This window comes from Equus caballus, chromosome 5 (genome assembly GCF_041296265.1).
Source record: "Equus caballus isolate H_3958 breed thoroughbred chromosome 5, TB-T2T, whole genome shotgun sequence".
Lineage (NCBI taxonomy): Eukaryota > Metazoa > Chordata > Mammalia > Perissodactyla > Equidae > Equus > Equus caballus.
The window spans coordinates 91,036,850-91,050,121 of NC_091688.1; the positions used below are offsets into that span (position 1 = coordinate 91,036,850).

The 13,272-nt window shown below is 44.0% G+C and overlaps 1 protein-coding gene across 2 annotated transcripts in view; it reads right to left on the bottom strand.

The window, feature by feature from the left end:
* ST6GALNAC5 (ST6 N-acetylgalactosaminide alpha-2,6-sialyltransferase 5) overlaps positions 1-13,272 on the bottom strand; it is a 167,323-nt gene that overhangs the window by 19,372 nt on the left and 134,679 nt on the right. For both annotated transcript variants that reach the window (XR_011439360.1, XM_014740031.3), the window contains exons 3-4: positions 8,353-8,762; positions 3,665-3,772 (exon numbers count right to left, since the gene is read on the bottom strand). Coding sequence is in view for 1 of the 2 variants with exons in the window: in XM_014740031.3 (XP_014595517.3) it covers positions 3,665-3,772; positions 8,353-8,762 (518 nt within the window). In the remaining variant the exon portion in view is untranslated. The remainder of the gene's footprint in view (positions 1-3,664; positions 3,773-8,352; positions 8,763-13,272) is intronic.

Sequence of the window (13,272 nt, forward strand, 5' to 3'; positions counted from 1 at the left end):
AAAAACACCCGGTGACAGGTAAGAGTTGGTCAAATTATGGCAAAGATGGAAGAAACAATACGCATCTAGGAAGAAATACAACAATATATTTTAAGTCTACATCATAAAATGTGAAGCACATGGATGCATTACCATTCCTCACCCGTCCTCTGCAAGCGTCTGATTCTACACGGTGGCCTGTCGCCAAGTAGGAACATTCCCCGTTAACGCTGGCAGCTTTATTAATGTTCACCAGCTAATAATTCTAGCAGAATCAACTCTCCGATATTCACGATACCTTTGAGATGTCCTTCACATTATGGATGAGATATTAATTTAGTTCCATGACAGTGATCACTCTGCGTCATCACTCAGTTAATTAATACTCAAGAAATGATGGGTAACAGAGAGCTGTAAACTTAGTAAAGTGTTAAGTATGACCAGAAATAAGATTATTAGGTAGATTTTAAATGCTTGGCCCATTATTATCACAAATAATTTACAATGGAAAATGAGATTAAAAATACTCACCGTAACTTAGTTTGGAAAGCAATGATAACATATCTTTTCACTGCAATTTACAGTCCATCCAGAGAGAATAGGTTTGGCTTCCTACATGGATATGGCATGATTTAAGGGTTTACTGTCCCCATAATGATATATTTTGATGGTATCTCGGGTGCACCATGGCATTAATTTTCTCCAGCTTTCTGAACACTGATGAGCCTGGAGTCTGGTGATGGAAGCAGGATGGAGACTGACACCTGAGCACCTCTTTGAGGACCCGAAGCTGGCCCCAGGTGAGAATGAAACAGGTGGCCACTACCGACTTCTGAGGACCCTTGAAATCTGAATTTGCCATTTGCACTTAAACTTCTCATTCACCTGGCACCTTTAGTCTTAAGATGAGTTTAGAATCAGTCTCTTAAACACCACTAAGAAAGGATGGGTTTTTATTTATTCATTGAATCAATCAATATTGAATACATACCATGTGTCAGTCACAATGACAAGTGCTAAAGACACAAATTTGGGTTCAGCATGATCGCTCCTATTAAGGAGCCTAGAGGAAAATGAAGGATATGGACAGATCAGTCAGTGAGGTGGGGCAGGGGTGCAGGTGGCCGAGGGTCCAGTGGGGCACAGGTAGGGTATGACACAGACAGGGAGTCAGGGAAAGCTTGGAGGAGGACGGCCTGCTGCCATCTGCAACAGTGATTAGGACTGACTTATGAATTGCTTTTTCATCCTCTGGGGCGGACACTGTTTGTAAGAGTCAGCTGACTCTAAGAGGGTTTGCCATGTTCAGTCTATTTTGGTATGGGTGAGGCTTCTGTGAGCCTCTAGGAGGCAAGGGCTGTGTTCTATTCTTTGAACTCTTCCAAATTCTTGGTACCTTTCAAGGCAAATCTCAAGCACGTAGGATAATAACAATAATAATAATAATTTTATATATCTTACAGTATGATATGAATGTGTTAGTAATCTTAACAATAATCTTTCCGGAACACTAACTGTGTGCTGGGCACTGTGTCAGACACTTTACATCCATGATCTCATTTAATCCTCACCATGACCTGATGGTCTTATTATTATTTTCTTATCCTCATTTTGCAGAAGAAGAAAGCAAGGCTCAAGGTCATCCAGTTAGGAGCTGGGCCTGGGGTTCAGCCAACATGGAAATGAAGATTAAGGGAACTTGGGAATGAGTCTATGCTTCTCCTGGTCTTGCTCTTTTTACCCTTCTTAAATAGGCATTAGGGGTGAGCACGATGCTCTCTCCACCCTCACCCTCCCCACCGGACGACACCCAGCACACTTCTCCATTTGTTCGGACAGGACGCTGGGCACAGGGATGCTTTTGAAGAGTTCTTGTTGAAAGCATCTCATGAGAACAACTATCAAACCTTTGGGCTGGTGGCTGAGGAACAGAAACCCAGAGCCGGTGGCAACATTTGGTGCATTGACAATACCTTGACTTCCTTCTTAGTATCATCCCATAAATTGTTTCCAGCCTACGTACATGAAGTTGTGATGAACTAACTCTGAGTAAGAGAAGTGACAGGTTAACTTGCCTTTCATTTGTTTTCCATAATAAATGGAATATTTCCTTGAACACTCTAAGTCATTAACATTTCAATTTATTCATGCTTTTCTCTCTGGCGTCCTAATGGCAACGTTACATAATTGTATCTGCCGCGGAACCATCAACTTTGACAGCTCTTTGCACTCCTGTAAATGCTACTCCCTCTGCCTTTGTTAGCCTGTTGGTTTGAGGGGGCAGTTTGCGTTTTTACATCATCCTTCCTACTTTTTGCACATCATTTGTTATACAGGGAAACAAGGCCAGTGAATTAAGTGATGAGGAACTGGGTGAGGACCTAAGCTACCTCTTGCCACATATGAGGCGCTGTTCCGTGCACTTTACATGTATTAACTTATTTAATCCACCTACCACCCTATGAGGCAGTGTCTATTATTATCATCACAGCACTTCTCGTGACGAGGAAGCTGAGACAGAGAGACTGAGCAACTTGCTCAAGGTCACGCTGGGTTAGTAAGAGGCCAGGCCGGGCTTCGAACCTGGGCAGTCCGGCTCCAGACTCCACACCCTTCCTCACTACCTTATGTCACCACTGAAGTGAGTGAGTCCAGGCAGATGTGAAAGGCCTGCTCTGCCCACACCCTTCCTTCTCCTCTGTGACCTGACTCTTAGGTATAAACTAGCACTGCTGCTGCAGGGGGTCTTTGGGTTAAAAAGGTGGAAGGAAAGTGGCAGTGTGCTAGTGGCATGATTAAGTTCTCTTTATCGTCCTTGTATCAAACGTGCACATTGTAGATTTTGCCTAAAGGCCCATGGGCTTCGAGAAATTGTTAGGTTTAAAACACGTGAAGGTATAAGCAAGTATAAATTTTAATGAGCGAGTTTAAAATGCCCCCTACCCCAGGTTTTACCATTTTGAAGATGAGGATTGAGGCCGTGTGTGGGTCATCAGACATTCCTGAAAACTAGGGCACTTTCTAAATTTAGTGGCATTACTACTTTAAATTACAGGTGAATTTTCAATCGGACTACTACAAATCAGGCCCTAAACATTTCTCAGGGCATCTTTTGGTACACTCCAAACTCTGCCTGGGCACCTGGCAAGAGGAACTTAAGGTAGCCACAGATGTGTGTGTGTTCCCCTTAAAGTGATACATCAAAATAATTATGCCTATGCTTTCGGCCTCAGAAGCACAAACCAAGGCTACTGACATGGCGAGGGAAAGAGGCTCAGAGGAATATTTTAATTTTAGAAAACAGGCCTTCCTGTCAAAGGAATTGCCCTCTTTAATTCATTAAAAATTACCACATTCCTTTCAGATGAGAATAAAACTAGTATTTCTTAATGCTTGTTCATCATTAATATTATGCCAATTATTGCATTACTTTGGTTGATAAATATTCAGAGGATAAATGAAGCCCACAAGATGGATTAATTCTCCAGCAGTACAAACAAAAACTTTCAATATTTTATATCACATAATTAAATGCTGTTTGTTTTTTCTAGAACCAGAACTTGGGACATGTTAATTAATTGCTTCAAGAAGACAGTTAGACGTGTTGTGGGTGATATTTGGAATCAGATATTTATAAACCCTGCACAACACTGCTGATGAATTATACTTGCAGAATAAATCCTACCTGCAGAAGTCTGGGGGCACCATACCGTAAACGTTGATCCTGTCACAGAGCTCCAGCGCAATGGTCATTGTGAACCAGCCAGTGCTGAGCCAAGTGTTGGAGATCTTCCTGGAAGGAACCACAATTAAGTCTGCAAGCTGGACAAGTAATCATCATACCCACTACCATCTTAAATCCTTTCTGGAGCAAGGCTGACTAGGATCACTCTCTCTCTCTCTCCATTTGGTAAATGGCTAGAACTTTACCAGATAGAAATCTCTTACCAACAACGCCATATTCCAGGGTACAACGATAAATGACATTGATGCGCCACCATGCTGGAGTTGTGACACTAAAGGATGCTCAAGGGACTCCTACATCATTGAAGATGATGATCAGTGTTTCGATGTTTAAGTGGATATTACCACAACTCAACTCCTTGCAAGATGACAATCCCCGTGTGACAGCTCTTTACTGACTACAATACTTGACTAGGTAGAAATACTCCTTGTTCCCCAAGCAGGCTAGATAATGAAGAGCTTATTAAATATGATGTGTTTATCTATTGATCGACCCATCGATCAAACAATCCCAGGGTAAAAGCTTGCCTTCAGTTAGACTAAGTTACACAAACATCTCTCCTTAGAAGGAGTAGATTCATTTGGGAAGGAGCTAATGACCAGAGGAAAAGGGCCACAGGAATGCTTACATTTAACTGAGCATTTTCTTTATTTTACCTCAGAACAAAACCCTCTGAAAATTTTTATTAGAAGATCAAAAGCTGACAAAATTTAAGGAATGAATCTGTGCATTCTAATATTCAGTCATTTGCCCACTCAACACATCTGTCCTGAGCTCCACCCAGGTGCCAGGCCTCAGGATGACTGTGGGGACACAATATGAGGTCTAACTTGACCCTGTGAGAACGACTTGGTCTCCAGGCCATGCCTCTGTGGAAATTAATTTCAATTCTTCGGGGAGTTGCGCTCTTACGTTTTTTTTTTTTCCAGTGCTTATGGCATGCCTCATTAGCCAGTTTCAAACACCTTATCCCCAAGGTCAGACTGTCTGAATCTGCCCGGCCATAGCACCACGTGTGACATGAATAAGAGAGACGCAGAAAAGCTTCTCTGCTTGCACTGTGTTGCGCCCCTCTTTGAGAAGGAAGACTGTTTGTTCAGCAGTTTGCATAATTTCCATTTCACATAAAGGACAATAACAAAAAAAGGCATTTTAAGGAGTCCTTTGTTTTGTCAAGCACCTGACAAGAATGGGTGACTGAGTGATTCCTGAGTGATGGCTTCAACTTTCTATTTCTCAATGCCTTTACTCACTTTTGTTTTCCATTCCATTGTATCCTGACCCAGTAATATCCCAGGAAGTACATCTAAAAGCTCCTGAAGATGGGAATAACATGGGTTTGTATCTTACCTGTTTCTATCACTAACCAGCTGAGTGACCTGAGGCAGGTGACTGCTGGTCTCTGAGCCTTGATTTCCTCCCTAGAAAGCAGGCATGTGAAGCTCTGTCTTCCTGGGCTATTCTGAGGACTAAGTGAGAGAACACCGTAAAGAGTATCTAGTCTGGTGTGTTGCTACATGGAGGAGATCCCTTCCTCCTCTCTTGGTTGCTAGGCTGGAGCAAATGAAGTAAATAATTTGGCCATTCCTTTCAGTGCTTTTAGGCACCAGGCAGAAACTGATACCCTTCCAACACTGTGCTCCTGGACTCGGGTGTAGTAGCCATCTTTAGCAGTCAGGGCAGCAATTACAAAATTCTGCAGCCTCCAGCCTACATAAGTGTTAACAATCCCCCTTCTTTCTCACCAGGGCTATATAATCATTAGACCTATGAGACTGAAGGAGGTGGGTTGGAACAGAGCTGACTGGGTGGGGCAGGGGAAAGGGAGAGGGAGGAAGGGCCTTAGGTTAGAGCTTGCCTTCACCCATGGGGCTGTGACAACGAAATGGCGAGTTGTTCTAGACTTCACTGGGTGAGTGAATAACTGGGAGGATGTGGAGCCCAAGAAGAGAATGGCAACTCACTTCTATTCCAAGATTCCCGATCTGGGGCTCATGCTGGGTCCCTATGCTTTTAGAGTTGTTGGAAACACTAAGAGGGCTTTTCCCAGTGGCAGAAACTCCCCATAATTTTAGCTTTCTTCTGTGTGATGTACTGGAGATCACAAGCCACAGCCTGAAACACAGCAGGATGTGGCTCCACAGAAAAGAGTTTCATGGATAAAAACGGGGAGAATACAAAATGGAGGGCTAAAGAAACTAAAGTGAAGAGTTCTTTAAAGTGCCACTTAAAAGTCCCCAGACTTCTTAAATTATAGCCTTTTGGGATCACGTGCTATAGAAATGCAACTGCTTTGCGGTGTCTTTCTAGAAAGATTTGAACTCTTTTTCCAACAAAGGAATATCTAATGTTTTTACACTTAATCAGCTGTAATGAAGGAATATGAAGAGCTGTCATGTGCTTATTAGGGAAAATTATCAGATATTCTTTTATATGATGAAGTAACACACTGAGCTGGTAATTCTATAGTGCACACTAAATTACAATTAAGGGCCTTTCTGCTCCACCAGAATCTCATTTATAATCTCTATGGAAATAATCTTCTCGCAGTTATTTCATTTATGCTTCCTTTATCTAATTATTATAATATTGGTTCTGACTCATATTTTCCTAATGTACCCTTATTCAATTATAAAGTTATTTTCAAGTACAGTTACTTTCTAATATCAGAGAATACCACTTGGCCATCTATGTCATTTGTCATGGTTCTTACTTGCAGATTGTTCCTGAGCCATTTTTTCTCCACTTTCAAGTAGAGTGAAACTTCTATAAATCAAAATCTATTGAATTATCCTATTTCTTCGAAATCTTAGCCTGAAATGAATTTCCTGATCATGAGATGTGCAAAATTAGTTATTCCTTACTTTGTATGTCTTCAATATGTGCTACTGGTTGGGTTTCAAGAAAAACATGCATAGAAGAAATACTATTGGACCCTAAATGTTTTGCGTTTTAATTTACAGAAATACTTTTGTTCTGAAGGGCTGTTTATGACTTGGTTCTTTTAACTTGGGTAGGCTGCAGGTTAAGAATATGGACACATAGGAACATTGAGTCAATACAATATTAGCTTCTTTAAGATGGTTTCCTAAAGGTAAAAGACACAAAGATTCTAGAAGTGACAACATACTTTGGCAAGCTACAAAACCAGAAGTGTGGTTCCCCTGACTGGGGACTCTGTGGATCCTTGCAGATGGATGTCTACACATGAGAGGCCCAGTAACCGATCCACGAAGATTTCACTCCCTGCTTACCAGCTGGGCTCACCAGGGAGACGGACTTATTGAGCGGAAACTTTTCACTGGTCAGAACTTAATGAATTTAGTGAATGGGATATGTCTTGATGTGAGATTGTTTCCCAAAGATCTAAATGACCAAAGGGTGGAATGACTAGCCTCCAAGTGATCAACTTAAAGTAATCCCTAAACAAGATCCAGACCACTGCGTAATTATCCTAACTAGCGAACACTGTGGCCGTGTTTCAGGAATTCTTAAATTTAGCAAACAACCATTAAACCGAAAAGAGAGAAGTGTTTTCTGTTGGAGAGAGTGTTTCTACTTATTTTGAATTTTCCAACCAGGCAAAAATGAAACTGTAAATAACTCCCTTCATTCTGCTTCCCTTATAAAACGCTCTTTTGGTTAAATAATTCTCTCTCAATTGTGGTTTTTAAAGGGCAAAACATGACTGGATTTCATGGCAGCTTTGGGATGACAACCAGGATCTCCTGGCTGGGCTAACCATGTGGTCCCCTGGGCCTCTAGGGAATGAGGCCACAGTGCCAGCAGCCAGCTCCCCCTCTCCTCATGTCATCCACCAGATACCATGCCCACTCCTCCCTGAACCAGGCCTCAAATGGCCACAAGGTTTCCAGGATTTAAAAAGAAAGCTCTGCAGAGAATTTGGGAACACTGGGCTTTGGTCTTTAAGACTCTGTTTTCTAATAAGGAGCTGCCTTAGCTAGACAAACAATGGATTTAGTACTTTATATTATATTGTAAAATAATTATATATATTATATCATATTTAGGACAGGTCTCCTTGTCCCGCATGTCACAGCACCATTTTTCTTCCCCTCACATGACCTCAGCACATTGGCCACCACTTGGTGAACGTGTGCCTGCCCTGTAACACTTTATATTCTGGGAGGCAGGGTTTAGAGCTGCCTTATTTTGGCTGTATCCCCAGTGCCAGGTGCACCGAAGTAGCAGGCACTCATTAAATACCAGTTGACTAAGAATTTGCCTTTGAAAGGGAAAAATAAACCCATACACTTCTTCTTGGGTACTGTTCACAGGAGTGAAATGAAATGCACTACAGTTATCATCTTGCACTGATTACCAGTAAGCCAGCAGTTCCGTGGCCTCTTCCTCCTGGGTCGGGATTGAGCCCTGAATTATCCACATAATTGTCTCAGGGCTTCATTTCACTTTGCCATATAAATTCAGCTGGAGGAGCCCAGTCTCCAGCAGGATCCTACAGATGAGCTCCATCAGTGGCACAAGCAGAGGGGCCACAACAAAAACCCTTAGCAAAAGCTTTGCTTTTGGTGAATCAGCTAGCAACGACTTTTCCTCCCCCGCCACCCTCCCCCTGCCCTCTCCCCCTCCCCGCCCGGTCTCTGTACCTGTCTTTGCCAGTCTCCCGCTTGAAGAGCTCGTCGAACTGCAGCATCTTGTGGCGCGTGATCATGAAGGCCTTCAGGCGGGGCAGCACCTGGCTCAGGAGCTGCAGGTTGTTGTAGACCTGGCCCTTGCCGTCGCGCCGCATGTAGCTGCTGGGACCCCAGAAGATGAACACGGTACCCTGGCTCACGTTGAGCAGGTCGTGGCGGTTGCGGAGGATCCTCTGGATGCTGGAATGCGCGATGACTCTCAGGCTGGTGCGATTGCCCACATCGCGCCCGTAGCCGCGCGTGGGGGCGTCATTCATGCGGATGACGCACTCGGTCTGGTCAATCTGAGGGCCTTGCCCGCTGCGCAGCAGATGCCCCGAGCTTGTCACCAGGGCACAGTCCCTGCAGTGCATTTTCAGGGGCTGGAAGGCAGGCGGAGAAGGACACTGTGAGCAGGACCCCTCACTTGGCACCGGCAGGTTGCTTCCTTGCCTTAGATGGCTGCCCATCTCCCCTCTCCCTGTCGCATGCCAGAATATGTTCCTTCTGCTATTAGCTCATCAGCCCTTACATTCTCTTCCAAATTGATATAAGGGAGCCTTGGACAAGAAGGAACTGGAGCTAGCACTGACCTTCAAACACTGGGCTCAGGGCCTTACTGATGCTAAATAACTAAATCGTCATATGAACCCAGCAAGGTTGCTGTTACCTCATTTTACAGATGAGGATACTCAGGCTCAGAGACGTGAAGAAAGTTGCCCAAGGATGCATAACTAGCAAGGAGTGAAGTCATGCCTTCAAACCCACTTCTTTCTGAATCCAAAGTTATCCCCAGGTTGAAGAAAAGACTACACTACAATTTGCTGTGACACTAATTTTGATGTTTTTAACTCACCTTATTGAAAGTTAAGCATTTATCAATATTCTTGAATGCTGTACAAATACGTTTATTCTAAATAAACATTGTCTAAGAATCACAGGGGAAAGACGTGCAGATTATAACTCCGCAGGTGCCATAATTTGGAAATGACAATTAGGATAGTTTCTTCCATTTTAAGGGTAGAGGGAGAGAAATTGAGCTGGTTCATCTTCAAAAATGTGAAGAAAACCTCAAGCTCAGAGGCACAGACATGTGCCCTGTGGAAGCCTGGCCGCGTAGCGCCCACCAGGGACAACTCCAGTGACAATGCTCATTTCAGTGCCCTGAACCAATGATTGCTTTCTGAACACCTACATTCTAACAAATTAGACATTCTCCTGTTCATGTTTAATGAGAATCTCTCTCAGTTGCTGTTTGAAGATAATGTAATTAGGGCCTGAGGCCAAGGCCAGCAAGTGCACAAGAAAATGACAATCAAGAATGTTCTGGAGGGAAGCTGCACTGTTAGATTCCCCTGGTGCCTCTGCCCTTCTTCCCTATTAACTTTGAACAGGACACACTGGCTCCCTGTATGGTCGGTCACAGGAAATCGGATCCACTTTAGGGCTGCATATATTCAGTCTTGTGTTTATTCTGGGAGTTTCCTGAGCCATAGCTCTGTCTTCAGAAGCAGACAGAGAACACCTGAGGGCAACCACCTTCCCTCTTGCATGGTGGCCAAGGGTACCAGCTCCAGGGTGTGACAGGGTGGTCCAGCCTTGTGTCCACCGCCTTTTAGCTATGGGACCTGGGCAAGTCACCAACGTTCATGTCTGTTTTCTCATCTCTAACTGAGGATAATGACTGCCCCATTCTTTGGTAGAATGAAAATAATTAAGATACACTGAGTATTAGATTGAGCCATTTGAAACTGCCAATATTTGACCCACAAAAATAACAATTGCATGGGGTTGAACCAATCCTTAGCACAGGTCCTGGCACACGATCATTGAATGAATGATAGCTGCTATTGGGATTATCAGCCTGTGGAGGGCGCTTCAGGTACTCACTAAGGCAGCACTGATCCCTTTAGGTTGATAACTGACACACGGGCTTGTGAAATGGCCATTCTACCATTGGAAATTCTTGTGATTCATTCAACACCCAGTTACTCTTAGGTGAGAGCCACTGTGTTAGGCAGTAGGAATGCAAATGGAATGGAAAAACAGAACGCCTCAATGTTTATGCTTTAGTGAGGGACATGGGGTCAGTAAAGGAGTGCAAGAGAGTGTGACAGGATGAGGAGGCTGGCTGTGCTAAAGTGTTAGTAAAAGGGGCTGTTTAGAACACAGCAAGGCTGGGGCATAAGGAAAGAGTGGTCACTGAAGCTGATATTTATTGGATGCTCTCTATATGGCAGGCACTGTTCTGAGCTTTTTATATAATTGCACTAATTCTTCAAATAATCCCATCAAAAAGATACTCTGGGATCACCCCTATTTTACCAATGAGAATATTGAGGGATAGAAAAGTAATGAACTCACTCAAGACCATACAGTTAGGAAGTGGCAGAGTTGGAATTTGAACCCAAGAAATGTGACTGCAGAGCCCATGGGCTCAACCACTGTGGATTGCAGGGCAGTGGAAAAAATACAATAAATGCCATGGGATGTTTCCTTAACTCATTGCCTACCTCCTTTCCTCTCCCAGAAACTCAGTGATGCTATTTCTTAATCAGCAGTGTTGTTACTGCTCTCAGGACACTGGGCTTGGTGGATGCAGTAAAGTGGCAAAGGTCTTCTAGCCAATACCTCCATTCCTCAGGCCCATTCACAGTAGACTCACCTAATCAGAGCCTTAAGTTAATGGTGGTGCGGTGTGGTTAAGACCAAACCTTCCTTTTGAGGAAGAGCCACAGTATAGATGCCCAGAAAGTGGCCTCCATTCCTCTCAGAAAACTGCTGTATCCTGGAGTAGGGAGCCCTTCTGAATCCACTAGCTGAACTGCTGGGGATGAGGGCAATTTAATAGGCCAAAGGATGGAGGAAACACTTCATTTTCCTTCTCCTTTTTTATGTGCACATCCCATAAATAAAGGATGGAAAGGGAAAGTTCAACAATGCTCTATTCAATGACAGAATTCCTATTATGTGTCAGGCACTGGACTTGGTGCTGTAGATAAAACACAGATAAGACCCTGTCCTTCTCCTCAAGGGGCATGCAGTCTGGGGCAAGTGCGACCCCAGACAAACAACCACAGGGCCGTGCAGTAAGTACTATAATACAATGAGGCACAAGGGCCGTGGGACCAAAGAGAAGGGGACATTTGAGCCTGTCTAGAAGAGCTAGAGAGGTCCAAGGACAGCCAGCTAAGGATTATGCAATGGAAACCAACAGACGAGACAATTTTTAAAAAGGGAGTGGTCAACGGTGTCATAAGACAGAATAGGACAAGTGAAACCAGACTTGGAAAGTGTTCTTTGGATTAGGTGACCTCAGCCAAAATAGTCTCAGTTGAACAGAGGTGACAGAGTTTGATGGCTGTTGGACATGAAGAAGTGGAGGCCAAAGTTCGGCTGCTAAAGGCCGATGGAGGGTGGATGGTGGAGGAGGGCAGACCACAGGATGGACTCTGACACTTGGGGTGACTGACTGACCCTGTTTCTTAGGGATTGTTTGGGTTTTAGCATAGAAAGTCGTGAATCCTGGGAAACCTCTACTTGTGGAGAAGCCCATTAAAAAAATTCCTACAAAGGTGACAGGACCATCTGCACGTTACTCAGTGATGATTAGGGTTGAAGACCCAGAGTCTAAAGCAGACTTTATCACCAATCAGGTACTTGACTTTCTCACCAGGAAAAGAAAGAGGGATCAACTAGGTACTTGTAGCCAGATGACATTCATTCGTTGATTTGTTTAGAAGACATTTACCGAGCTCTTATTACACCCCTGAGGTACTCTGTAATTCAATACACTTGATTAATAAGGTCACTTTGTAAGATTTTGTTCCACTGGACCCGAAGGCCATCGGATCCTGCTTTTTCTCATCAGACTCACTTAGAATTATCATCCTGAGTTTTCTAGTGTGATTTATAATTTCAAGATATCGTGCTCATTTTTACTGGGGAAAACATTCTTAAGAAAGGTCCCAGCATCTCTTCCCACCATAATTAATTATCCTGCTGCAATTCCCAGAGCACAGGCTGGTTGACAGGTGAAACTCGTAGCATCTTATGGAGATTCCAAGGCCTTCTCTCTCTCTCTCTCTCTTTCTCCTGTGCCCATGTGAAGCCAGCTGAAGACCCTTTCAGGGAAGGCCAAGGTTCCTGACTGTGCCTCACTGACCCTCTGTGATTACTGGTCCCCACCAGAACACGCTGGGGTCCACCCAGTGCCCGAAACTCCCCCTCCTGATTCCTGCCCGCCTGCCTTAGCTCTGAGGTATTGATCACCTCGGGCACCAATACCCACTCTCTGAGTTGTGCAGATGCACCAAACAATGCAAAAAAGATTGAAGTCTGAATTATGCCTTAAGTGCCTTCTGGTAAGTGGTGCCAATAAAATGACAATAGCTGTTCTAAACATAATGTTACACTTCCCGCAGCTGAGAAGAGCATGTACCCAAGGCTGAATCACTTCCAAAGAAGGAAATGAAGTCTGTTTTCTGCATTTGGAGGGCCTAATGATGTCTTGGGAGCCAGAATGACTAAAAATTATACAAACTGTGTGACCCTGCTTCTCGGGATGTGTTCCAGTCCTCTGAGAGAGCCACGTTCCTCCACATCTCAGGACCATTATAATCCTTAGTGGCTTAATGATATGGGTGGAAATATTCATGCTTTGGCGAGTTCAGATTCCTGATGCAGTATTTACATCTTCTTCCCTTAAGCACTCAGATGCTGGGTCGATGAATCACTCAGTGGAGCTCCGGAAGGTGAACTTGTGGCTCTGCTAGCCAGCCTAGGAGATAAAACTCGGCCGAGGACACAGGAGGGGAGGCAGCTCCCAGCAAACTCACTGCCTAGTGAGCCCTTCTCTCTGACTTCGTCCTGACAGGATTCAGCCTCCCTGAT